The sequence below is a fragment of the Heptranchias perlo genome, chromosome 21 (genome assembly GCF_035084215.1).
Source record: "Heptranchias perlo isolate sHepPer1 chromosome 21, sHepPer1.hap1, whole genome shotgun sequence".
NCBI classification, from domain to species: domain Eukaryota; kingdom Metazoa; phylum Chordata; class Chondrichthyes; order Hexanchiformes; family Hexanchidae; genus Heptranchias; species Heptranchias perlo.
The window spans coordinates 25,535,018-25,561,838 of record NC_090345.1 but is presented as its reverse complement, the minus strand read 5'-3'; the positions used below and the strand labels follow the sequence as shown (position 1 = coordinate 25,561,838).

At 42.2% G+C, this 26,821-nt stretch overlaps 1 protein-coding gene across 10 annotated transcripts in view; it reads left to right on the top strand.

The window, feature by feature from the left end:
- ctbp2a (C-terminal binding protein 2a) overlaps positions 1 to 26,821 on the top strand; it is a 245,497-nt gene that overhangs the window by 205,331 nt on the left and 13,345 nt on the right. For all 10 annotated transcript variants that reach the window (XM_068002331.1, XM_068002334.1, XM_068002338.1 and 7 more), the window contains 3 exons: positions 11,227 to 11,433; positions 19,499 to 19,713; positions 22,396 to 22,526. In XM_068002331.1, coding sequence (XP_067858432.1) covers positions 11,227 to 11,433; positions 19,499 to 19,713; positions 22,396 to 22,526 — 553 coding nt within the window. The remainder of the gene's footprint in view (positions 1 to 11,226; positions 11,434 to 19,498; positions 19,714 to 22,395; positions 22,527 to 26,821) is intronic.

Here is a 26,821-nt window from a genome sequence, read left to right as displayed (position 1 = left end):
GCTAATTGGTAACATACATTTCCTGGAGCTGGAATCTTACACAGTTTATTCCTATTAAGGCCCTGTGTTGTCTCCATAGGCAGGGCAGGGAGGCACTATAGGAATAATCTAAACTGTTACAGTAAAGAAATTAGATCTATGCAGTCAGAAATATTAATGGAAATGTGAGTTCGCTGTCACCTGTACAATAAATAAATGGAGAAATCAAAAAGATTTTCTTCACACTGAACTTTTTTTATATGAAGAGCTCATCTTTGAAGATGCAGAAATGCCCTTACTGAAAAGATGCATCAGATGCACGTTTCTGCTTGTGTCTTCAATAATCCAGTTTGTCCGTCCTGTTTGGAAAAGTGGAATTTCTGTGTTTTTTATACTATAAATTCCTCTTGACATAGGGCCCTGAATTAAAAGGTCTGTTTGCCCGACTGTCTTATTCATTCATTGAAGTTGTTGTTTATGTATTGGTTTGATGTAATAAAGCACTGTGCCATAGAGTGGTGTGGCAATGAATCAAGTTGTGAATTACTACATAATGGGCCGGATTTTGCTCTGAGTGGCGAACGAACGGCGCCCGCTGCCCATTAGACTTGGACTGGCCCATAGACTTTTTATGGGCTTTTGCACGGCAAGTTTCTCTTATCAGGTCCTCAATCTGGCACGGCGCCCTCTACAGGGCACCAGTGACTTGTGTGAACTTGTGCGGAGAGGTTGTTTATTGGTAATTAAGATTTACCATGCCGTTAAAACTTTGGCTACACTTAAAAAAAACTTGGCGTACCTTTTTCTGGCGAGATTAGTTCATTTCCATCAGGGCAAGAGAGCAACTTCACACCATTGCAGTCATTTGACCGATGAGTCAGCCAGCGTAATCTCCTTCCCGCAAAGCTTCTGGAGGAGCAGGACATCTGGTAGAGGAACCTCCAGATTCCCGTGTTTAACTGCGCATGTGCAGTCGCTGGAAGTTCCTCTACCATTTGCACTGAAATAACGGTGAGTTCTATTAGACTTATAGTTATTTTTAGAGAAAATCCAGCCCATCGACTTCTAGCTTGGTTGGTAAATAATATTACAGATATTAGTACTGTTGGTAGTCTGTAATATTTTACCCCATATCAACCATATGATATCTTGTTTCTGTAAATTTTCTTCTATTATGCAATGGGTGAACTGCTGTTACACTGCTACAGGACCACAGTCAACATCAGAAACCGCATTCCAGATCTTGTAATATCTATGATAACTGTCGGCTTACTCAGTTAGTAGCACTCTTGCCTCTGAGTCAGAAGGTTGTAGTTTCAAGCCCCACTCCAAGATTTGAGCACACAATCTAAGCTGGTGCTCCAATGCAATGTTGAAGGAGTGCTAGATTGTTGGAAGCCTCATCTGCCTGTTCATATGGATGTAAGTGATCGTGTGGCACTATTTGAAGAAGGGCAGGGAATTCTCCTGATGTCCTGGCTATTATTGCTCCCTCAACCAGCACCACCAAAAACTAGAATAACTGGTTATTCATCTCTGTTGATGTTTGCTGTACACAATGAGCTAGTGTATTTGCCTATTTAACAACTTCAAAAATAATTGATTGAGTGTATAGTGCTTTGGGGCATCCCAAGGACATGAAAAGCCCTATACAAATAAGAGCTGCTTCTTTAGTCCAGGACCGGAAGTGTGGTTTCTGGTGTTTATTGTGATCTTGCTTAGCCTTTTGCATATAAGACATGGCGAAACAGTTCTCATTCATGGTTGAAAACTCCTAGATGTGCAGCAGAAGGCTTCCTCTGGTTCATGTGCAAGACCCAGGACCAAATTGTGAGGTGCAGCAAAAGTTGCAAGGAGGTAGAGCTCAGACCTCTTCCAACCTATCACCCCAGAGGGAGAGTCATGGTAGGAATGCCTCTTGGCTAAAACCCCTCACATAGGGACCCAAATTAAGCAGTTGGTGATGAGTACGTGGCATTGGACTAAAACATCAAGTTGGCCGGCATGATAGAAGCAACCCCATGTAGATCTTTCCACCATGCTGAAGGAAGATGTCCACGTATAGCTGATAAGGAGACTTGGAGATGACAGCTGCTGGGAGGCATTACCTGGAGTCTGGGAATTAGATTGCAGGGCTTGTGCCTACCGTAACTGTATTGCTGAAGGACGAGCAGCTGCTGTTCAAACTTCAAACCTCCATTGTCAAACCACTATTCAATGCGCTATTGTGCGAGTCCACGCTATAGTCAGGAAGATGGTAACAATATCCTCACACATTTTATAGTGAGTTGTGCAGCGCACCATGCCACTTGTGAGGAGTCTACGTTTGAGACTGGAGAGAGAGTGCAGGATTAATAAAACTGCTAGAATAGATGCAGAAAGCTTAGCTGAAATAAATATTAAGAAAATATTATCAGAAGAGAAAAGGGAAGAAAGAGTCTATGACGTAGTGAGAGATAAAATCATTGTTGTAGAAGGGGCAAGGGATATCAAAAAATTAAATGAGAAAACTGAAGGGTCAAAAAATGGATCAGGACTGAGCAGTATATATGTGAATGCACCAAAAATTCAAAACAAAATTGGACAGCAAGGAGCATTAATAACTATGGAGGGATGTGATATAGTAGCTATAACAGAGACATGGCTTAACATTGGACAGGACTAGAATCTTAATATTCCTGGTTATAACATTTTCAAGAGAGATGGGGAGAGGGGAAGAGGGTGGGGTGGCAGTGTTAATGAAGGATTCTGTCACTGTACTTGAATGTGAGGAGGTTACATTAAGACAGAATCCATATGGATAGAGTTAAGAAATAGGAAAAAAAATGGCACAGTTCTCAGTGTGCATTAGAGGCTACCAAACAGTAGAAATTAAGATAGAAGAGGAAATCTGCAGACAATTCCAAGAGATGTGTAAGAGCAAAATGTATGACATTAAAATGGGAACTGAATTATATTTACATGCCATGAACCCATTATCCCCAGTCCTGTAACTCTGCTTCATCTGGAGAGGTTGTAATTACAATTTCCATTATAGTTATAGAAAAAGTTGACAGAAAAGTGTGGCAAAAAATGTAAGGTTTTGTAGACGGGAAGTGTATACAGATGTAAGATTATTAATAAGATATATATGATATTTTGATTTTATATTATTTATAGTTTAAAAATAGCAAAACTTATGGCAATTTAGGAAGCAGAAAAGTAGAATTGGTTGGAGATTAGGAATTTCTCTGCGATATAGGCACGATGAGCCGAATGGCCACCTTCTGTGCTGTATGATTCTATAATACAGGCACAAAACTGAGGTGCTACTACTGGCGGGAGGATTACAATAGGCAGTATATATAATTAAAATAGATTCACCTAAGCAGTTTACATTATAATATGGACATATGCAATTATAATGGTAAAGTTGACAGAAGTGTGACACAAACGTGATGACAGGAATTAAGTTTTGTAGCTAGGAAGTCTATGCAGATAGAAGATTTTTGATACAATATGTAGTTTCTCCCTTTCCACAGTGAATTTGTATTTTTTGCTGAAGGTATTGTTGGCATAGTGTTGCACTAAGGAGACTTTTCCCACCATCAAGTTTCCAATCACCAGCACTCTGAACAGGACTCATTAGTCATGGTCCAGGCCATGTTTGAATGATTTGATTGCTTAGTTTTGTGCTGATTGTTGATTGTCCATTGGCAGTTTTCCTACCTGTTCAGTGACATTTGAGTGAATTAGCATTGTCAGTTGATTTTTTTGTGCGTGTGCTTTACGTGTGTGAGCCAATTGGGATTTATTGTCCCATGGATTTTTGTCGTGTGTGACACTTGGGTGTGTGACGGATGCTTTGCAACTGTGACACAATGTGACATTTTGAGCATCGCAGATACAAGAATGTTATTGGTATATGCTGGTTATTTACCGTAAATGCAAATTTATCCTGGGATTCCGGAGCTAACAACAACTCCAGAATCCGTTTTTAATCTGCCCTTGGCCAAGCTTCCCATTATGCCTTGCGATTACATTGCCTGTCTTGTGGTTAGCATAACTTTAGTATACATGTTAAACAAAAATTATACAGCCTTACACATTGAACTATTCTACCCCTATCATCACCCTATATCTTACTTCGGTATAGATAACAGGCCGTGTGATACGTGGTATAACACCCTTGTACTTACAAAACAGCGTACCCCCAACTCACGGTGAATGATACCACTTTGGTACTGGTATGAATTAAAATATGTAGATGTTTTATAATGAAAAAAAAGACTTGCATTTACATAGTGCCTTAGCAAGTCTTTCAGAAACATCTCAAAGCTCGCTACATACATTGAAGTACCTTGAAATGCAGTGATTGTGGCTATGTACGGCAACCATTTTACAACAAGGTCCCACCGATAGCAATGAGATGAATGACCAGTTAATTTATTCAGTTTTGTTATATTGGTTAAGGGAGGAATGTTGGCCAGTTCATTAGGAGAACTTCCTGCTTTTTTTTTAATAGTGCCATGGGATCTTTACCTTTAATTGGAATAAGCAAATGGGGCCTTGGTTTAATATCTCATCTAGAGGACAGTATCTACAGCACTCTCTCAGTACTGCACTGGCTTATCAGTCTAGATTGTGTGCTGAAATGCCTCCTTACTCAGAGGTGAGAGTGTTACCAAACAGGCCAGGCTGACACTTGGTGAGATATTTTGTATACTTTTGATTTGCTGCATTTTGTTTTGAAAAAATATTGTATTGAGCAAACAAGGAAGCATACGTAGCAACTCAAAAACTGATGTACAAAGTTCCAAAAAGGAGAAAAGTTAGCAATTTTGCAAATTGAGGATGGTGGGGGGGGGTGTACCATTCAAAAAGTGAAACCCAACTAAGCACAATCACCATAACAAGACTAGTGTACAAAACAGCTTTGTCTATACACAACTGAGTCCCTCGCAAAAGAATACCTGAGAATCAAATAGCCCATTTAAATAAATGAATAAAGTGTCACTAAATAAGTTCCTTTCTTATGCCTCCCGATAATTTCTAGATCATATAAACAAATTGTATGGCGTAGCGAGCGACTGTCACAGCCTCCCAGACTCTGTAGTCTCCCAGCCTTCTCAACGTTCTTGGTGTATCTGTCAGTTGTTACTCAGTCACCATGATTTACCAATTTGCCCAAACTGCTGCTTCCTCTCACCCCGTTCCCCTCTGCATGACACTCCCCTTGGACCCTGAGATTAAATCAAAGCAGCAGTTTGTCTCAACATGTTGTCGAGCGTCACAATGGACTGAACAGCTGAAATTAAAGTGAGGAAAAATCACAGTTAGAATAGCTCAGATAAACAAATAAGCTTTGTTGGCAAGCAGGCTATTATCCACAGTATCTTTGGAAATTAGTGGGAGGAGCACAGGAATCAAGAATTAGCAGGGACTGCAGATATCAATTGTCAGACAAGTAGAGAGTTTCTGAACCATCCATGGGTAGATTCAAAGCCTTGAAAAGGGGAATAGACTCTGATTTCACACATAATTACAATTAAAAAGGCCACCATTTTGACAACTTACAGCCTTCCTAGCAATTTGGAAACTGCATGGAAAGAAAACTTGGCCTCGGGTTTAGTCTTAAAGCCACGTTACCCAAACTTGATAGAATGGAGCAGAAAGGCAGTTTTCAGTGGAAGGAACTTTGAAGGAAGGAAGCATATAGATCAGAGTCACATGCTGCATTCTTTATAGGTTGTCAAAATACTGAATCAATAGCTGTTCATAATGTGATCCAGGCTGGGAAAGTATAATTAGAAGTAAAGAAAACCAAATCTTCAGGAGCTTACAGCTAACATTACAACCAGAACACGTCTCTTCTAATCTCCACGGTGCCTCTGTAACCTGAATTCCCTCTGTGTCCATTTGCTTGCGCATTTTGGCTGCTGCTCCAGACCCGAACCTATTACTTCTTTCACCTTTTTTTCCCTCTTGGTACCTCTTGGGCACTTCTTTCCTATCTCCGCCCCTTCCTTTCATTCAGTCATGCCATCTTTCATTTTTCAAGATATTAAGGGGAACTGGTTGGGTAGATAGGAAGAAACTATTTCCGCTGGTTGGGGGGTCTAGGACCAGGGGACATAGCCTAAAAATTAGAGCCAGGACTTTCAGGAGTGAAGTTAGGAAACATTTCTACACGCAAAGGGTGGTAGAAGTTTGGAACTCTCTTCCGCAAAAAAGACAGTTGATGCTAGCCCAATTGTTAATTTTAAATCTGAGATTGATAGATGTTTGTTAACCAAAGGTATTAAGGGATAGGGGGCTAAGGCGGTATATGGAGTTAGGTCACAGACCAGCCATGATCTCATTGAATGGCGGAACAGGCTTGAGAGGCTAAAGGGCCTACTTCTGTTCCTATGTTCCTATCTTGGGTACTTGGCACTCCCCTCCCAATCCCTATCCCAACCCATCACTACTCCTCTGCCTTCCTATTCTCCTGCCACTGTCCCGGGACCTCCTCCAGCCGTACAATCTCATCCCTTCCCCCCCACTTCCCGAGCTCTCCATTCTGCTGACACTGGCTTCTTGTGCAACCCCTTCCTTCACCCAACTATTGGTGGTCATGCCTTCAGCCACACACTCTGGAATTTCAATACTAAACCCCTTCACCTCTCCACCTCCCTCTCCTCCTTTAATACCCTCCTTAAAACCTACCTCTTTGATCAAGCCTTTGATCACTCCTCCTTATGTATAATTAGATAGAAATTACAACACGGAAACAGGCCGTTCGGCCCAAGCAGTCCATGTTGTTGTTTATCCTCTCTGTGAGCAGTATTCCTAAACCCATGTGCCCACCCTGATCCCTTACCCCTTTATCCCCATTTCATTCAACCATCTATGTAACCTATTTTTAAAAGTTGACATGGTCTCTGCTCCAATCACTAACATTCGAAAGTATCACAACCCTCTAGGTAAGAAAATAATTCTGTTGTGCTCTGCCTTAAATATGTTACATTTAATCTTTTAATCCATATCCCTTCATTCCAGATCCCTCAACCACTGGAAAGATATGTTTCTGTCTACTCCGTCCCAACCCTTCAAAATTTTAAACACCTCTATCAAAATCACCCTGAGCTCTAACCAAAGCAGCTTTGCTCAGATTTCTATACAAGGCAGCATCCCAATGCTCCTTCTTTGGCTCAGCATCCATTTTTTTTTGCTATGCCATGGCACATTTTTCTCCATTAAAAACACTATATAAATGTAATATAAATTTTTGCTGTAACAATGTTCAGATGGTATGAATGGTTATTAACAGATATATGGAGGAAAGGCTTGTGGTTTCCAGTTTCTCCAAATATCCAACTGTCAGGTATTGACTTGAGTGCAATTAGATGCAATGATCCTTTCACCATCCCATATTGTTAATGGTATTATTTTCATTATAGATGTGACCTCCAGTTGCTAGTAGGTTGTGCTTGAAGACCACATTGTGTACCTCCAAATTGACTTTGATATTTTATTTAAACACCATCTCTTTCATGAATGTTTCCTATTTAAATTGTCAAACGTGTAAACAGACATAAAGGCCTGTAAAATAATTAAACATGCCAACTTCTAAATTATCACTGCCCTTTCATGCATGTTTGAGATACTCTTTTTTAAAAAAAAATCAAATTTTGCCCCCATCTCTTAACACAGAGACTCCAGTAAGGATATTACCAGCCTTCTAATACCTAAACCAAATGGCCATTTTTCACCTTTGAGCCTATATGGTGAGTGCCAGCAGGCTACTGGATAGTGGGAGCCTGGCCCAGTCCCCACCTGATATCCACACATGAGCATTTTTCAAGGGACGTTGTTGCTGTTCCTAGTCCAAGGTTACAATTGTGTCACTTCTACCTCTGCCCTGACTGAAATCAGCTAATTCAGCACAGATTGGGAATTTTGACCTAGCTAATCTGTATGGCTCAGTACCATACCAGGTGTCCAGTGAATGACTGTGAGATGTAAACTACTGGAGGGTTAATGTGGTAGTTCTTTAGTGTTTGGTTATATTTTTATTTAAAATGTACTTACCTTTTACTATATTCTCCTTTGCCTTTTTTGTAGTTAATCAAACAGAACATTTATATTATGATCAGCTGTATCAGATCGGCTTTGTGGGGCTTTGAACCTGCCATGCATTAAATGCTTTGGGTGCCTGTCTGTTGAGTAGCAGAGAAAGAAGCAAAGGGCTGTGGGACTAGGAACTAGGCATTGGAACCAAACATGAGCATCACAGGCTGTTAAACAGGAGAAGTGGCGGAGCATTGAAACACTGTTACAGCCATAGCTGTAATATTCCACCACCGCTCTCCCCTCGTGTTCAATGTAGTCCATAACTAGTCTGGAGAAAAGTGTTTTCTGTTGCTTAACTGTATGGGACTGACTTCTGCAGCTCAGCTAGACTCCAGCTTACACACATACGACAGATGTACACAGAATCTGACAGATTGCAAGAGTGTAAATATCCCCTTAGGAACACCGTTTCTTCGGAGGTCGAAGCATTTACCACTTAGCACTGTTCGTTACAAACTGCAGCTACAGCTGCAAGCATCAGCCTGCCAGTTCTGCTTTCAAGTGACAGTGATGGATAGTAATGGTTTCTAAGACTAGCAGGGAGACTGGAGTCAATGTGATACTATATTGCATTTCCGTTATTATTACATTCTGCCTCAACAACAAATATAGAATTAAGAGGGCTGTGGTTTTTAAATATTGATACAGAACTAACCACTTACTGAACAATACTCTCAGCGGTGCATTTTACAGTTGTAACTAATGCAATAAACGTCTGCAATTATTCATTTAGTTTTCGGCGTTTATATTTTTCCTGGCAGCATAGTTCTGTAGCTTGTTGACTCTTTTCGACTCCCTGCGCCACACAGTGTTGGGACATGGGATTCTGGACAAGTTCACACTCTCTGCAGTGCACTCGGCAGGAGATGGCAGGCAAGGCTGGGTGCTTTCCTGCAGGGAGAAGGGAACACTGGGGGTCTGGTCACTCCAGGCTGCTGCCTTGTACCTCTGAGTCACTGAATCGAGGGGAGCAATGGCTCTGGGAGCCGTCCATCTGCCCAGCCCAGGAAGTCTGCAAAAGAACAATGCTTACGCGGGGAGAGATAATGAAGGGCTACGGTGTGAAATATTCAGATAATTTTCTTCCTCCTCACAGGCCTTTGATAATGTTACTACAGAGCAGGTTTCTTGGAGGTGTGCTACAGCATTGCAGTCTCACTCCCTAACCAAATTTTTAAAACCTCTTTCCCCCCTTCACAAAGGGAAAAGGACGTCCAGCAGTGGCCAGGCTTTGGCTGGGAAACCCTTTTGGTTAATGGAGAACCTGGCATTGACTCTTCACATTGCAAAATACAAGAACAATTATGTGCAGTACAACAAATGGATTTTGTGTGTGACACCACACTTATGAATTCTGAAACCTTTCTGTACTGGTTTGTTCAGTTACAAAGATCAACGGGCTTCATTTCTTGACAGTTATTAATGCTTTGAAAAAGAAATGCCCATTTTCAACTTGGATGCTCTCTGCATTCCTTATCTGTTTTTTTTTCTCTCATTTTCTTGCCTTGCCAGTTTTCTCCCCTTCTCTCCTGAAGATATTGACTCCTTGCTTGGGAATGGTTCCATGGGTGACTGATGCCTTCTAGTAGTTTGCCCAAGTACCCATTGTTCACGTTTGATTCTTAACAACAACAGAAATTTGCATTTACAGAGTGCTGTTAACATATAAAAACATCCTAAAGTGCTTCACAGAGACATGAGAAATATGGACATTGAGCTGAAGGAGGGATTAGAGGGATGAGCAAAAGCTTGTTCATAGTGATAGGATTTAAGGAGAGTGATGGAAAGGTGGAGGGATTTAGAAAGGAAAATAGAGTGGGACCTAAGTGGCTGAAGGCACGGCTGCCAATGGCGGGGTGATTGTCATGTCATTTCCTAGAAGCCAGATCATGAGTTGCATTGGTGGGGGCTTTGGAGCACATTGCCTGCTTGAAAATGGTACTTGCCAGAAGGACCTGAAGAGGGGTTGGAAAATAAAATACCTTTCAAAAAGTCAATTTCCCGTGGCATTGCACGTAGGGAGTCAGCACCATTTGTGGTCTTCAAGTGAACTGGGTTTAGAACTCCAGGGGATAATTGGAGGTATGTAGATCTAATTCAGTCCCCTTATTTTTATATTTCCAATATATATTTCTAAACCCGCATTTATAATGATAGCCCCCTGGCTATGTATACAAGTCATGCTGTAATTACACCTGTCCACCAGCAGCAGTGCTGCAATACCTCAACTGGAGAGAGGATGTAACTGGTGTGATAAGCAAGTTCTATTATAAATGTGGATTATAGGAATTCTTAATGGGGGAAAAAGTGGACAAGAGGTGCATGCAGATTTTAAAATATTTTTAGACGTTTCTGATGGCTTAGTGGATAGAGGCACTGCAAATGTAGTAATAATTCATACAACCAGGCCCTAGATTTGATCCACTGTCTGATCTAAGTGATTTGATCTCAATCAGCACAGCAGTAGTTCTCTGTGTTTTTGTGCTAGTGAGGGGGAAAATAAATCATGGTTCTCCATCCTGATGGCTAAGAAATGTGCATGTATTGTCGTGCGAGCAAGGACACAATCAGTTTCGGTTATTATCCTTTCCCCCTTCCCCCTTAGTTGAACAGCCTGCTAACAGTAACTGCCTAGATTCAATAAGAAGAATAGTGACCTCGGTGAGGTAGGGGCAGTCCTCATGGAACCGTAGCTCAGTATAAGTCAGCACCTTGAGGTAAAGAGTGGAGAACTTGGAGGGAAATATATATTTTCTTTAAATTGTAGAAAACAGAATGGGTTTATCATCGGCTTCATTCAAGATACCAGATTTTACCACAAGACAGTAAAACTGGAGCTGATGGCATTTTCTGGGTGTGTAGTTCAAGTACATTAGGAAAATAAAATGAAGATGAAGAATCTAAAACAGAAAACAAAATGAATCAATAAATTGCCTGCTCTAGTTTCTCATGAGAGTGGGGGTGTAGGATTTCCTCACTGCTATTATTTCACCAACAAATACCCTGTTGATATTTACTGTTATTGATATTCTATATGTGCTAAAGCCCTTTTTAATGAAACCTATAATGGATGAAAAATTGAATATGATTAAATTTAATTGCAGCTTTCCTTTCTTTTCCCTGTGCTGATGTGTTTTTCATTCTCTCGTGCAGGGATTGCTGTTTGTAACATCCCAGCAGCGGCCGTGGAGGAGACAGCTGATTCCACCCTGTGTCACATTCTTAACTTATACCGGCGGAACACCTGGCTATACCAGGCATTGCGCGAGGGAACCCGAGTACAGAGTGTCGAGCAGATCCGAGAGGTGGCATCAGGAGCAGCTAGAATCCGAGGGGAGACATTAGGACTCATCGGTTTTGGTGAGCACTGTGTGTGATGGGGCTGAAATGGAACGTGGAATGAAGGCTGCTTTCTGTCTGAGCTGTTGCCACAAATTAATAACTTGCAAATGTTTGTTGTGATACAGAGTAAACATGTAACAATCATAACCGAGCATTCATTTACTTTTCATTACCATTATGAAAATAATAATTTCCAGAGCCTTAATCTGGATAGTTCTATTTAAATTCTGTGGTAGCATTTTCACTTGCAGTAACAAAAAAATTGTCCAAGTGCACTCCTGCTCCTCCTGGCCCATAAAGAAACTACAAAAAATTTAAAAAGACTTACACTTCTGGCCTCTTCTGACCCTGGATCCAACTTTGGGCAGGTGTCCTTGGCGCCTGCAATTTAAAATTGCAGCCGGCAGGCTTGGGTTGGGAGGTTAGCAGGTAAGTCTCCCGCTCCACTTTAGCTGCTTCCCTGCCCAGTTTCCACTGGGTCGGTGTGTTAAAATTCTCCCCACTGTGTCAACAGGTAGCACTGTTCTCTTGTGTTGCACCCTGGGATGATACAGAATTGTACAAACGCAACGTCATTTCAATTAATGTAATCTATAAACACTATCAGCAAGTTCAGGACTGTTCCACAGCTCATTTGTCAGCGGATTGGGTTTAGTGACTAATTACAAAAATATTTTAAAACAAATTTTGCTAAGAATTGACAATAGAGATCAAGAATAAAAATTAATACTCACTTCTTAAAAATCTATTTCACATATGCTGAAGAAAATGTCTCTGCTGATTGAATGTTACCTATTTCAGCCTATTACTCCGTCTTTGTACCTATATTTCTATGATTTATATCAAGTATGCACCATATACCACGTGTACACCATATTAGGCTTCATTATTTCCATCTGGATGCCGAGATTAGTCTGAGTTGGCTGCATCCCAAACAAATAAGTCCTCCAAATACATTGCCCGTTATAGATTTCTAAAGTTTGTCAATGACCCCTGCAAGGTTTTGTGTAATTAAAGCATTAGGTATTGGGGTGAGGTTTGCATTTGATCAAGTGCTGTCTAGTTATTCTTTATTCAGATTCAACAAAGCAGATAATGATGTATAGATCACACAGGTGGTTTTGTGAGTCTGGTCAAAATTATTTTGTCTGCCTTCCTCCTAAAGGTGCCCAAGAAGTTCATTTGCATCACTTCCTAAGGAACACAAAATGGGTTGTTGTTGGTGTTTTGATTACAAACTTTATTTATATAAATGTGTATGAATACAATGTAACAAAATTCAGAGTTGCACCGTGTTGTAAAATGCCTGACCAAACCTTGTGATCCAAGTTCAATGCTCATTTACATTGAGTGAAAGGTCGAGTAAAACATCAGTGTGGCAGCTCCATTTTGTAATTCCTCTACTGCCTTCTGCTAGAAATGTATCCTTCTGCTCATTCCTAACCACAAAATGATGTCAGGAATTCCATGGAATAACAGTCTAGCAAGATTGCAGATTAGTACTTTACTGACTGATCATTTTGGTAATTAATTATCTTGATAATCCAACCAGTACTCAAATATTGAGTGAAGTTAACAGTTCTGAAATGTATGTTGAGTGTCTTGCACATCAATCAATGTGCTTTTGCCACACTCTTTTATAGAACAGGATATGAATGACCAAAATGTGTTTATAGCACCAATCTTGGTGACTCCAATGGCTTGCCGAGTTTATCCAGTGTGTGCTGAGCCATACAAACCACAAAGATCCTAGGACCAATCTCCAATCTGTTCTGAGTTAGCTGATCTCCGACAGGTCTGTGTTAGGCATGCTTCAATTGGCCTCAGCCTTTGCTTTAAGGAGGTAAAAATCAGCCAAGTTTCCTGGTCCTGTTTGATGTGTAAATATATGGATGTAAGGTGAGGATGGGCTAGGACTCAATTGAGATGCTCACCAGGTTCAAACGGCCTTCCAACGCTCGCTGTCCAGGCTCATGCATGGCCACGGTACTGAAAAGCACCTGGCATACATTAAAACCTGTACCACAGCAAAGCGTCAGCATATTCAGGAGAAGAGGGGGATTAAAATGTGAGGTGAGAGTGACTGCCCTTGACATCAAGGCAGTATTTGACTGAGTGTGGCACCAAGGAGTCAATGAGAATCAGGGGGGAAGCTCTCCAGTAGCTGGAGTCATACCTAGCACAAAGAAGATGGTAGTGGGTGTTGGAGGCCAATCACCTCAGCCCCAGGACATCACTGCAGGAGTTCTTCAGGGCAGGGTCCTGGGCTGCTTTATCAATGACCTTCCCTCCATCATAAGGTCAGAAGTAGGGATGTTCACTGATGATTGCACAGCATTCAGTTCCATTTGCAACCCCTCAGATAATGAAGCAATCCATGCCCGCATGCAGCAAGACCTGGACAACATCCAGGCTTGGGCTGATAAGTGGCAAATAACAATCACGCCAGACAAGTGCCAGGCAATGACCATCTCCAACAAGAGAGAGTCTAACTACCTCCCCTTAACATTCAATGGCATTACCATCACCAAATCCCCCACCATCAACATCCTGGGGGTCACCATTGACCAGAAACTTAACTGGACCAGTCACATAAATACCATGGCTACAAGAGCAGGTCAGAGGCTGGGTATTCTGTGGCGAGTGACTCACCTCCTGACTTCCCAAAGCCTTTCCACCATCTACAAGGCATAAGTCAGGAGTGTGATGGAATACTCTCCACTTGCCTGGATGAGTGCAGCTCCAACAACACTCAAGAAGCTCAACACCATCCAGGACAAAGCAGCCTGTTTGATTGCACCCCATCCACCACCTTAAACATTGAGGTATATACCTCAATGCAAGGAGTATAGTGAGTAAGGCAGATGAGCTGAGGGCACAGGTAGACACGTAGCAGTACGATATCTTAGCTGTTACAGAAACATGGCTTAAAGAGGGGCAGAAATGACAGCTCAATGTTCCTGGTTACAGGGTTTTCAGACGAGATAGAAAGGGGGATAAAAAAGGAGAAGGGTGGCAATTTTGGTTAAAGAAACAATTACAGCTGTGAGGAGGGATGATATGTTAGAAGGATCATCAAATGAGGCTATATGGGTTGAGCTAAGGAACAAAAAAAGGGGCAGTCACAGTACTGGGAGTGTATTATAGACCCCCAAACAGTCAGAGGGAGATGGAAGAGCAAATATGTAGGCAAATTTCTGAGAAGTGCAAAAACAATAGGGCAGTAATAGTAGGGAATTTCAACTACCCTAATATTAACTGGAATATAAACAATGTGAAAGGCAGAGAGGGCACAAAATTCTTAAATTGCCTTCAGGAAAAATTTCTTAGCCAGTACGTCGCAAGCCCAACAAGAGTGGGGGGGGGGGTGCAGTTCTGGATTTAGTTTTAGGAAATGAAGCTGGGCAGGTGGATGGAGTAGCAGTGGGAGAACATTTGCTGGTAGTGATCATAATTCAGTTAGTTTTAGCATAGTTATGGAAAAGGACAGAGATAGAACAGGAGTAAAAGTTCTCAAATGGGGAAAGGCCAATTTTACTAAGCTGAGAAGTGATTTAGCAAAAGTGGACTGGAAGCAGCTACTTGAAGGTAAATCAGTGTCAGAGCAGTGGGAGGCATTCAAGGGGGAGATTCATGGGGTTCAGAGTAAACATATTCCCACAAAGAAAAAGGGTGGGACTGCCATCCTAGAGCCCCCTCGATGTCAAGGAGCATACGGGGTAAGTTAAGGCAAAAAAGGAAAGCTTATGTCAGACACCGAGAGCTTAATACTGCAGAAAGCCTAGGGGAGTATAGAAAGTGCAGGGGTGAAATTAAAAAGGAAATTAGGAAAGCAAAGAGAGGGCATGAAAAAATACTGGCAAGTAAAATCAAAGAAAACCCAAAGATGTTTTATAAATACGTTAAGAGCAAGAGGATAACTATGGAAAGAGTAGGGCCTATTAGAGACCAAAAAGGTAACCTATGTGTGGAGGCGGAAGATGTTGGTATAGTTCTTAATGAATACTTTGCGTCTGTCTTCACAAAAGAGAGGGATGATGCAGAGATTGTAGTTAAGGAGGAGGAGTGTGAAATATCGGATGGGATAAACATAGTGAGAGAGGAAGTATTAAGGGGATTAGCGTCCTTGAAAGTAGATAAATCGCCATGCCCGGATGAAATGTATCCCAGGCTGTTAAAGGAAGCAAGGGAGGAAATAGCGGAGGCTCTGGGCATCATTTTCCAATCCTTACTGGATACAGGCATGGTGCTGGAGGATTGGAGAACTGCTAACGTTGTATCATTGTTTAAAAAGGGAGCGAGGCATAGACCGAGTAATTATGGGCCAGTCAGTCTAACATCACTGATGGGCAAATTATTGGAATCAATTCTGAGGGACAGGATAAACCGTCACTTACAAAGGCTCGGAGTAATCAAGGACAGTCAGCATGGATTTGTTAAGGGAAGGTCGTGTCTGACTAACTGGATTGAATTTTTTGAGGAGGTAACAAGGAGGGTAGATGAGGGTAGTGCATTTCACGTAGTCTACGTGGATTTTAGCAAGGCTTTTGACAAGGTCCCACATGGCAGACTGGTCAAAAAAGTACTACCCCATGGGATCCAAGGGAAAGTGGCAAATTGGATCCATAATTGGCTCAGTGGCAGGAAGCAAAGGGTAATGGTCGATGGGTGTTTTTGTGACTGGAAGGATGTTCCAGTGGGGTTCCACAGGGCTCAGTACTGGATCCCTGGCTTTTTGTGGTATATATTAATGATTTGGACTTAAATGTAAGGGGCATGATTAAGAAGTTTGCAGATGATACAAAAATTGGCCATGTGATTGATAGTGAGGAGGAAAGCTGTCGACTGCAGGAAGATATCAATGGACTTGCCAGGTGGGCAGAAAAGTGGCAAATGGAATTCAATCCAGAGAATTGTGAGGTAATGCATTTGGGGAGGGCAAACAAGACAAAGGAATACACAATAAATGGGAGGATACTGAGAGGTGTAGAAGAAGTGAGGGACCTTGGAGTGCATGGCCACAGATCCCTGAAGGTAGCAGGACAGGTAGATAAGGTGGTTAAGAAGGCATATGGAATACTTTCCATTATTAGCCGAGGCATAGAATATAAGAGCAGGGTGGTTATCCTGGAACTGTATAATACACTAGTTAGGCCACAGCTTGAGTACTGTGTACAGTTCTGGTCACCACATTACAGGAAAGATGTGATTGCACTAGAGAGGGTACAGAGGGGATTTACGAGAATGTTGCCAGGACTGGAGAATTTTAGCTATGAGGAAAGATTGGATAAGCTGGGGTTGTTTTCCTTGGAACAGAGAAGGCTAAGGGGTGACTTGATTGAGGTGTACAAAATTATGAGGGGCCTAGATAGAGTGGATAGGAAGGACCTATTTCTCTTAGCAGAGAGGTCAATAACCAGGGGGCATAGATTTAAAGTGATTGGTAGAAGGATTAGAGGGGAGCTGAGGAAAAACTTTTTCACCCAGAGGGTGGTGGGGGTCTGGAACTCACTGCCTGAAAGGGTGGTAGAGGCAGAAACCCTCAACTCATTTAAGAAGTACCTGATGTGCACCTGAAGTGCTGTAACTTACATGGCTACAGACCAAGTGCTGGAAAGTGGGAATAGGCTGGGTGGCTCATTTTTGGCCGGTGCAGACACGATGGGCCGAATGGCCTCCTTCTGTGCTGTAAATTTTCTATGATTTCTATGAAACATTCATTCCCTCCACCACCAGCGCACCATGACTGCAGTGTGTATCATCTACAAGGTGCAGTGCAGCAACTCGCCAAGGCTTCTTCGACAGCATCTCCCAAACCCGCGATCTCTACCACCTAGAAAGACAAGGGCAGCAGGCGCAAGGGAACACCACCACCTGCACGTTCCCCTCCAAGTCACACAGCATCCCGACTTGGAAATATATCGCCGTTCCTTCATCATCGCTGGGTCAAAATCCTGGAACTCCCTACCTAACAGCACTGTGGGAGAACCTTCACCACACGGACTGTAGTGGTTCAAGAAGGCGGCTCACCACCACCTTCTTGAGGGCAGTTAGGGATGGGCATTGCCACAATCCCATGAATGAAGTTAAAAAATCCATACATAGCCATACTGAAAATGGCCAGTCTGGAGTAGCAACCTCTGCTTGGACTCTCAAACCTGGACTTTATGATCAGCGTTACTTTAATGCTGGCAGTAACCCATTTAAAATGAATTGGTTACCACTGGCAATAAGGTAATATGGATTGGAAAACCTAATCTAAGCTACAATATTTAAAGAGTTGTGAAGTTAATGATGTATTTTGCCACTGGCAAAAATGTTAAATTGCACATTTATACATTTATCACTGTCAACAAACCTGTAAACATGTGCTGATGCTAAAGTAACTGTTCATTTTGAAAATGTATACTTTTGTAAGGGAACAGGTACACAACTGTTTGAACTGTAGTTGGTAGCTGGCTCACTGCCTTAAGTCCATGTGGTATTGAGTAGAATGACATTGTGTCTAATGACCTGGTGATTACACTGCAGCTGTTCTTCTTTATCAGAATCTCCTCATTAAATATGTGTCAGGGCCCTCAGCCACAGCCATGACAGTTGTCCTAGTCATGCCCAATTAAAAATTCATTTAACCAGAAACTGCCATGACAACAAGTTACAAATGATTTTATAGTAAACAACTTATTTCATAAAATTGGAAAAATATTCTTGTAGGGCAAAATCCAATTTTGACAGACCGGATCTATTTGTTGGGCATCTGTTGGAGATATTGGGTAGAAAACCTGTTAGTGCATTGTTCATCTCTATCCTCTGCAGGTGATGAAGTGGTCACACCTATATTATTGTATTAAAATGTGACCTTGAAATGCTGGCATTAAATGGGCAATGTCTCTAGAGGCTTATGGTGACTTAAATTAAGGACTTAGCATCGGATTTTGAGGTTTTGTATTGTAAGGTGAAAGCACAATGCTGGATAGCTGTTGTAAGATGATAGTTGTGGGCCGGAGGGGCAAAACAGATTCACCTGAATGCCAGCTACTTTAAGTCTTCTTGAAGTATTTTATATTTGAAAAGGCTTTTCTTTCTACATTGTTTACATGACACAAACCAGAAAGGTGTGCACTGCAGATTATAGAGGTATTGCCATTATTCTTTGGCTAAATTCATGCTTTTCAGAATCGGAGAAGAAAACTGAGTTGCAGTGTGATATAATTCTTCTAAATGTTTTCATTAATTGTTTTATGGACCAAACATAACCGTGCATGAGCATTCTGTCCAGAAGCTATTGAGAAGGGTGCTACATTTTAATATTTTTGCCTTAAAATTAATTATGTATTTTCAAATACTGATTTAGGGAAAGATATATTTTTTTAAACTTCACTTTTCATTTTCTTCTGTGTTCCCATTTTCCTGCTATGCTGTGTTAGCTACATGGACAAATCCAATCTGCAGGCATCTTCAAGGATCCTGCAGTTGCCATTCTTTCATTGATTGGTCAGGAGAACCGGAAGTGTCACCAATTTTCTGTTCTTAACCAAGACGTAGTAGCTGAGAATATACCAAAGCTTTGTCTCTGCAGGAACCCTGTAAATATTAGTTAAGGCCAGCAATAACACTTGGCTCTCCTAGGCGAGAATCTGACATTCCAACATCTTGCTGGCAATTGTCCCACAATATAGACCTGACTGCACTTATTATGTGATTGGGACAACTGGCGGGTTACACATGAACAAGAGCACCTACACATTTAATAAGATGGTTATTACCCCTCCCTAAACCTCTCTTCCTCTCACTCCTCCTTCAAGTTGCTCCTTAAAACCTACGTCTTTGACCAAGCTTTTGGCCGGCTGTCCTAATATCTCTTTATGCAGCTCGGTGTCAAATTTTGTCTGATAATCACTCCTGTGAAGTGCCTTGGGATGTTTTTCTAGGTTAAAGGCTCCATAAAAATGCATGTTGTTGTTGTTTATTTTATCCTGAAGTACTGCATTGATTACATCAGTCAATGGTATTTTCAGCTGATACTGTTGTTCACATTTCTGTCACACGAACTCTAATACCAGGCTCGTTTGGTCATTTGCAGGTCGTGTCGGCCAAGCTGTTGCTGTTCGAGCCAAAATCTTTGGGTTTAATATAATATTTTATGATCCATACCTGCCTGATGGTATTGAGAGATCTCTAGGCGTTCAGCGAGTTTATACCCTGCAGGATCTGCTGTACCAGAGTGACTGTGTGTCATTGCACTGCAACCTGAATGAACACAACCACCATCTTATTAATGACTTCACCATCAAACAGGTAACACTTCAGTTTTCCAAGTTGCAGACTAACACATGTATTTGAGTGTTCTTAAATTTTTGCTCTAGTTGTATTTATGAATGGTATAATAATGCAATATCAATAGGTGAAAGGTAATGTTCTGTATCATCCATATAGCTGGATAACAGCTAAAACTGATGGCCCTAGTATCCCTTGCCCTGCCTCTGGTCTCAGGGGGGTCCTGTGCTAGGCTTAGCGCCAACATCTCAGGGTGTCAGTGGAAGTGGGTGCCCCTTGGTTGTAGGGTGAGAAAATTAGAAAAACAATACAAAATCACTATATGGTTTTGATTTAAAGTAACTAGTAACAGCCACTGTGTTCACATGAACCTGGTACATTATGAAAGCATAGTTCTTTTTAGGTATAACAGGTCTCTGCTCCCTTTTCCTCCAAGCAGTAGCCGGAAAATGAGTGTAACCCAGGCAATGCAGAGAGGAATATTGGGGCCACTGTGTTACAATTACTCTGTTGTGCAGTTCTCCATATACCAGTGATGGGAGGGTAGTCCATTGTCCCAGTTTCTCACGATATATATATTCCAATGTGATGTAGAAGGGCATGAGTTATGACAATAACTGTCCACATGGCAAGTTTATAATCTTAGTTGGGTCATTGTAGGTGCAGCAAGCTGTCAGTCTGGTGCTAGGCCTCAGGGCAGGAGGTAAAATCAGCAAATCAGGTATCTTGTGCACATCTTTTGCCAATTCGGCCCATCGTGCCTGTGCCGGCTCTTTGAAAGAGCTGTCCAATTAGTCCCACTCCCCTGCTCTTTCCCCATAGCCCTGAAAATTTTTCCACTTCAAGTATTTATCCAATTCCCTTTTTGAAAGTTGTTATTGAATCTGCTTCCACCACCCTTTCAGGCAGTGCGTTCCAGATCATAACAACTCGCTGCATTAAAAAAAAATTCCTCATGTCGCCTCTGGTTCTTTTGCCAATTACTTTAAATCTGTGTCCTCTCATTACTGACCCTTCTGCCACTGGAAACAGTTTCTTCCTATTTACTCTATCAAAACCCTTCATGATATTGAACACATCTATTACATTTCCCCTTTACCTTCCCTGCTGTAAGGAAAACAACCCCAGTTTCTCTCGTCTCTCCACGTAACTGAAGTCTTTCATCTAGTTAGAGAATGGCATTCAAAGGGGACTAGGAAAGGGAAATCTACTCAGCTCCGTGCCAGACAATGGGGTGGAGTCCAGGAGGAGAGAAAACCTCCTTAAAAATAATAATCTGGGGGTTATAAATGATCTACAAAGCCAGCAGCGTGTGAGGATGTTTACATGTCATTTTTGCATTCCTTACAGGGTGAATTTTTGTTGTCCTTCATTTTTATTCTTTTTTGATTTGACAATGAATTTTTATAATGCGTACTGTACTTGAATGGGAAAATATTAAAATGGCAAGACTGTATTTGTTATGATGTATGTTATATTCTGTGGCATTAAAATAACTCGTGTTGCTATGGGCTTGTTTCATTAGAATAAGGGAGTTTTCTGGAACAGTGAACAGATTCCAGATGGTATCCGCACTGCTCCGATTAAGAAGAATTTTTTAAAAAAAACTATAAATCCAAGTTGCCAGTTTACTGGTGTAGCTGTTATCATCAGAGTTCTGGCAGAACCATATCACTGGGGCTATGTTATTCACTATTTAAGGAAGAACTTGTATTTGTATCACACATCATCCCATCCTCAGGATATTTCACATCCAGTGAATTATTTTCGATATGTAGTCGCTGTTTTTTAGGCAATTTAAGTGAAAAATGGACTATTACTTTTTCTCTTTTTATTTTGCCTAAAGTAATCCATTTTCTCCAGATGATAGTGACTCTTGCTGCATGTAGTTTCATTTCCCAAGTGGCCACTCTTCACGTGCCACCAGGAACCAGTTCTTTGAGCCTGAGCCTGTCTGTATATTCGTTTTTCAGCAAGTCACCAGATAGTGATTAAAAATGGTCCATCCCAACCAGCTCCTTCTTCCAGCCGGTCTCAACCCTTGGGATTGAGCATTCAGTGCTATACATTGAAACTATAACTCTCAAACCACTGAAGTGGTTTAACTTTTCAGAACTGACTTGTTTTTATGTTGTATTTCCAATCAGTTTCACTGTAGGTATAATAGAAATTATTTTTGTAAATCTAGCACATAATGACATTTTTGTTCACTTTGCATGAAAATAAGTCCCTCTTGTTTGTCAGACTGATCTGAAATATCACTCAAAAATGACTGCGGACGCACACTGTTCAGAGAGACAAGGCAGTGTCTGTAATTTAAACCGGATGAGGTCAAGTGAGGTTGCTTCACACTGAAGAGATTCTCTTATAATGACTTCATTGCACAGTGAGCTAACTTTAGGCAGTTCATTTAATCTAGGTTTATTAAACGTAAAAAGTTGGAGAATAAAGAAAGCCTTGGGTCAATTGTCACAGAATCGTCTGTTAAAGTCACATGTCCGAACATTCCTTCTGTGTTTTTGTTTTGATTTGTGTGATTTGACTGACTTTATTTTAAAATTGTTGGACGAGCATAATGCTGTTTCTGAACTTGTCATAAGAGGCATTGGATTTCACTCAGAGTGACTCGAGAAATCCTGTGAAGATAATAGTATATTTCAGCTTTTGGAATAAACATTTCTTCTTTTCTTGGTTGGCCCTCAGATGAGGCAGGGAGCGTTTTTGGTAAACACAGCCCGAGGAGGATTGGTCGATGAGAAGGCTTTAGCTCAGGGGCTGAAAGAGGGAAGAATACGAGGTGCTGCTCTCGATGTCCATGAGAGTGAGCCCTTCAGGTAAGATACAGTCGCAGGTTAACAAACTCATCATCTAGATCAGATTTGAGGATAATCACGTAGAATGCACAGTATGACAATGTATCAGATGGTACTATAAGAAATGTCTTTGTAATCCTATGAGGGCCTACAGTAACTTAATATTCTGTGAGCTGCTTGTATTATCACATCATAGTGGTAGCAGGCAAGGGTTACAGAAACGATCCATATAATATTTAAAAATTGGCTGCATGGCAAATGGATTATGGACAGTAATCCAGTCTAGTGGTGCAAATGACCTACAAACCATTCAAGTTATGGTTTATGGTGTGATCTGATATCTGAACCCCTCAACTGAATTACTGCCTTGCAAACCCACTCTTACCCGTCCTGTGTCTTCTATATATTCGTTGCTATACTAACAGATCTCCTGAGTCATTGGTCATGGTGACTCAGACTGTTGCTGTGAACAGTGCACATGGGCACTGAAAGGATTTGGTAAAAGTTTGAGAGAGATGTGCTCAGAGACAGTGAGGTAACTTTTTTGATTGGCTAAAATTTCCATTGGACCAATTGTGATTTTTTTTTGTGTGATGGACACTTTACATGCGGGGCAAACACACACGAGACACGTATGGATCGCCATGGCATTTGCTCATGTAAAAGAAATAAGTAAATTGAGTACATAAGTAAATGGTGTTTTACCCATCTCAGGTAGATGACTAAATTTGTTTGCCTCACATGCCACAGTTACGTAAAAAAAGTAAATCTGTGCATGTAACACGTTATTGTTGCATGAATAAACAACTCCTTGAATCTAGTTCATTATATAGCCCAGTTGCACACTCCCGGTGTAAATTGGCCGGGAGTGAATTGCAGAGGGTGGAAAATCAGCCAGGACCCGGATATGTTGGGTCCTTGTCCAGGCTGCGAATTTCCATCCTCTTTGGGGTAGAGCCTCTGTTCACCGCAAACATGGCCCCTGATGTCACAGGAGCCGGACCTGGGGGAGTGAGTTCCCAATCCAGGATTTTCCATGGCCGCGGTTTCTCTTAACGCCAAGTGACCTGCTTGCCAGGATGGACCTACTTCTGGGAGTCCTGGCCTGGAATCCCTCTAAAAATCTTGGCAGCCATATGTTTCTTGGCCCCTTTGTAAAGGGGCTCATCAGGGGCGATCAGAGCAGACAACTGACCAGTGACACTAGCAGACAAAGGGGCGATTGGCCAGCACCATGTCCTGCCTGCCTCCCTCTGGTGGGTGCCCAAGATGCACCACCACTGACATGGTAATTAGGTGACCTCCCCTGCCCCCGGATACTCCAGCAATCGGTGGAGATCACCGCTGGAGCAAGCCCGAGGATTTTTACAGACATGGTTTTTCCTGCCAAATTTACCTCAACACAAATTCATGCTTTACTTTGTTTCAGTGTTTTTGTACAAAGTCGCAATTGGCTTCAAAGTATTCACTAGTCCTAATAATGGCTTCATGGCTTTCAAAGGTGTCAAACTTTTTCCACTGCTGCAAGTGGAGCAGGGAAAGAGACAGGGCTCATACACAGCAAGTTCTGGCAAGCTTTAGACTTACTATTAATCATTAAAAAAAATCTTAGTATGTAATGTATCTGCACCACCCCCACCCCCCTGCTCCAAAATGTGGTGCTGTTCATTGAAATCTGAAGGAAATAATCATCATGATATTCTGGGAGTGCACAAACTGCATATACAGTGACACGAAGCATTCTGGGAGTGCACAGACTGCATATACAGTGACACTAAGCATTCTGGGTGTGCACAGACTGCATAAACAGTGACACTAAGCATTCTGGGAGTGCACAGACTGCATATACAGTGACACAAAGCATTCTGGGAGTGCACAGACTGCATATACAGTGACGCTATGGATTCTGGGAGTGCACAGACTGCATATACAGTGACGCCATGCATTCTGGGAGTGCACAGACTGCATATACAGTGACACGATGCCATTCTGGGTGTGCACAGACTGCATATACAGTGACACAATGCGTTCTGATTGTGCACAAACTGCATATACAGTGGGGCTATGCATTCTGGGTGTGCACAAACTGCATATACAGTGACACTATTCAATCTGGGAGTGCACAGACTGCCTATACAGTGACACTATGCATTCTGGGAGTGCACAGACTGCATATACAGTGACACGATGCCATTCTGGGTGTGCACAGACTGCATATACAGTGACACAATGCGTTCTGATTGTGCACAAACTGCATATACAGTGGGGCTATGCATTCTGGGTGTGCACAAACTGCATATACAGTGACACTATTCAATCTGGGAGTGCACAGACTGCCTATACAGTGACACTATGCATTCTGGGAGTGCACAGACTGCATATACAGTGACACGATGCCATTCTGGGTGTGCACAGACTGCATATACAGTGACACAATGCGTTCTGATTGTGCACAAACTGCATATACAGTGGGGCTATGCATTCTGGGTGTGCACAAACTGCATATACAGTGACACTATTCAATCTGGGAGTGCACAGACTGCCTATACAGTGACACTATGCATTCTGGGAGTGCACAGACTGCATATGGAGTGGGGCTATGCATTCTGGGTGTGCACAAACTGCATGTACACTGACACTATGCATCCTGGGACTGCACAGACTGCCTATATAGTGATGCTATGCATTCTGGGAGTGCACAGACTGCATATAAAGTGGGGCTATGTATTCTGGGTGTGCACAGACTGCATATACAGTGACACTATGCATTCTGGGTGTGCACAAACTGCATATACAGTGACGCTAAGCATTCTGGGAGTGCACAGACTGCATAAACAGTGACGCTAAGCATTCTGGGAGTGCACAGACTGCATATACAGTGACGCTAAGCATTCTGGGAGTGCACAGACTGCAAATACAGTGACGCTAAGCATTCTGGGAGTGCACAGACTGCATATACAGTGACGCTAAGCATTCTGGGAGTGCACAGACTGCATATACAGTGATGCTATGCATTCTGGGAGTGCACAGACTGCATATACAGTGCGCTATGCATTCTGGGAATGCACAGACTGCATATACAGTGGGGCTATGCATTCTGGGTGTGCACAGACTGCATATACAGTGACACGATGCCATTCTGGGTGTGCACAGAGTGCATATACAGTGACACAATGCGTTCTGATTGTGCACAAACTGCCTATACAGTGACACTATGCATTCTGGGAGTGCACAGACTGCATATGGAGTGGGGCTGTGCATTCTGGGTGTGCACAAACTGCATGTACACTGACACTATGCATCCTGGGACTGCACAGACTGCCTATATAGTGATGCTACGCATTCTGGGAGTGCACAGACTGCATATAAAGTGGGGCTATGCATTCTGGGTGTGCAGAGACTGCATAAACAGCGACACTATGCATTCTGGGAGTGCACAAACTGCATAAACAGTGATGCTAAGCATTCTGGGAGTGCACAGACTGCATATACAGTGATGCTAAGCATTCTGGGAGTGCACAGACTGCATATACAGTGACACTATGCATTCTGGGAGTGCACAGACTGCATATACAGTGACACTATGCATTCTGGGTGTGCACAGACTGCATGTACAGTGACACTATGCATTCTGGGTGTGCACAAACTGCATAAACAGTGACTCTAAGCATTCTGGGAGTGCACAGACTGCATATACAGTGATGCTAAGCATTCTGGGAGTGCACAGACTGCATATACAGTGCGCTATGCATTCTGGGATTGCACAGACTGCATATACAGTGGGGCTATGCATTCTGGGTGTGCACAGACTGCATATACAGTGACACTATGCCATTCTGGGTGTGCACAGACTGCATATACAGTGACACTATGCCATTCTGGGTGTGCACAGACTGCATATACAGTGACACAATGCGTTCTGATTGTGCACAAACTGCATATACAGTGGGGCTATGCATTCTGGGTGTGCACAGACTGCATATACAGTGACACTATTCAATCTGGGAGTGCACAGACTGCCTAGACAGTGACACTATGCATTCTGGGAGTGCACAGACTGCATATGGAGTGGGGCTATGCATTCTGGGTGTGCACAGACTGCATATACAGTGAGACTATGCGTTCTGGGTGTGCACAAACTGCATATACAGTGACACTATTCAATCTGGGAGTGCACAGACTGCCTATACAGTGACACTATGCATTCTGGGAGTGCACAGACTGCATATGGAGTGGGGCTATGCATTCTGGGTGTGCACAAACTGCATGTACACTGACACTATGCATCCTGGGACTGCACAGACTGCCTATATTGT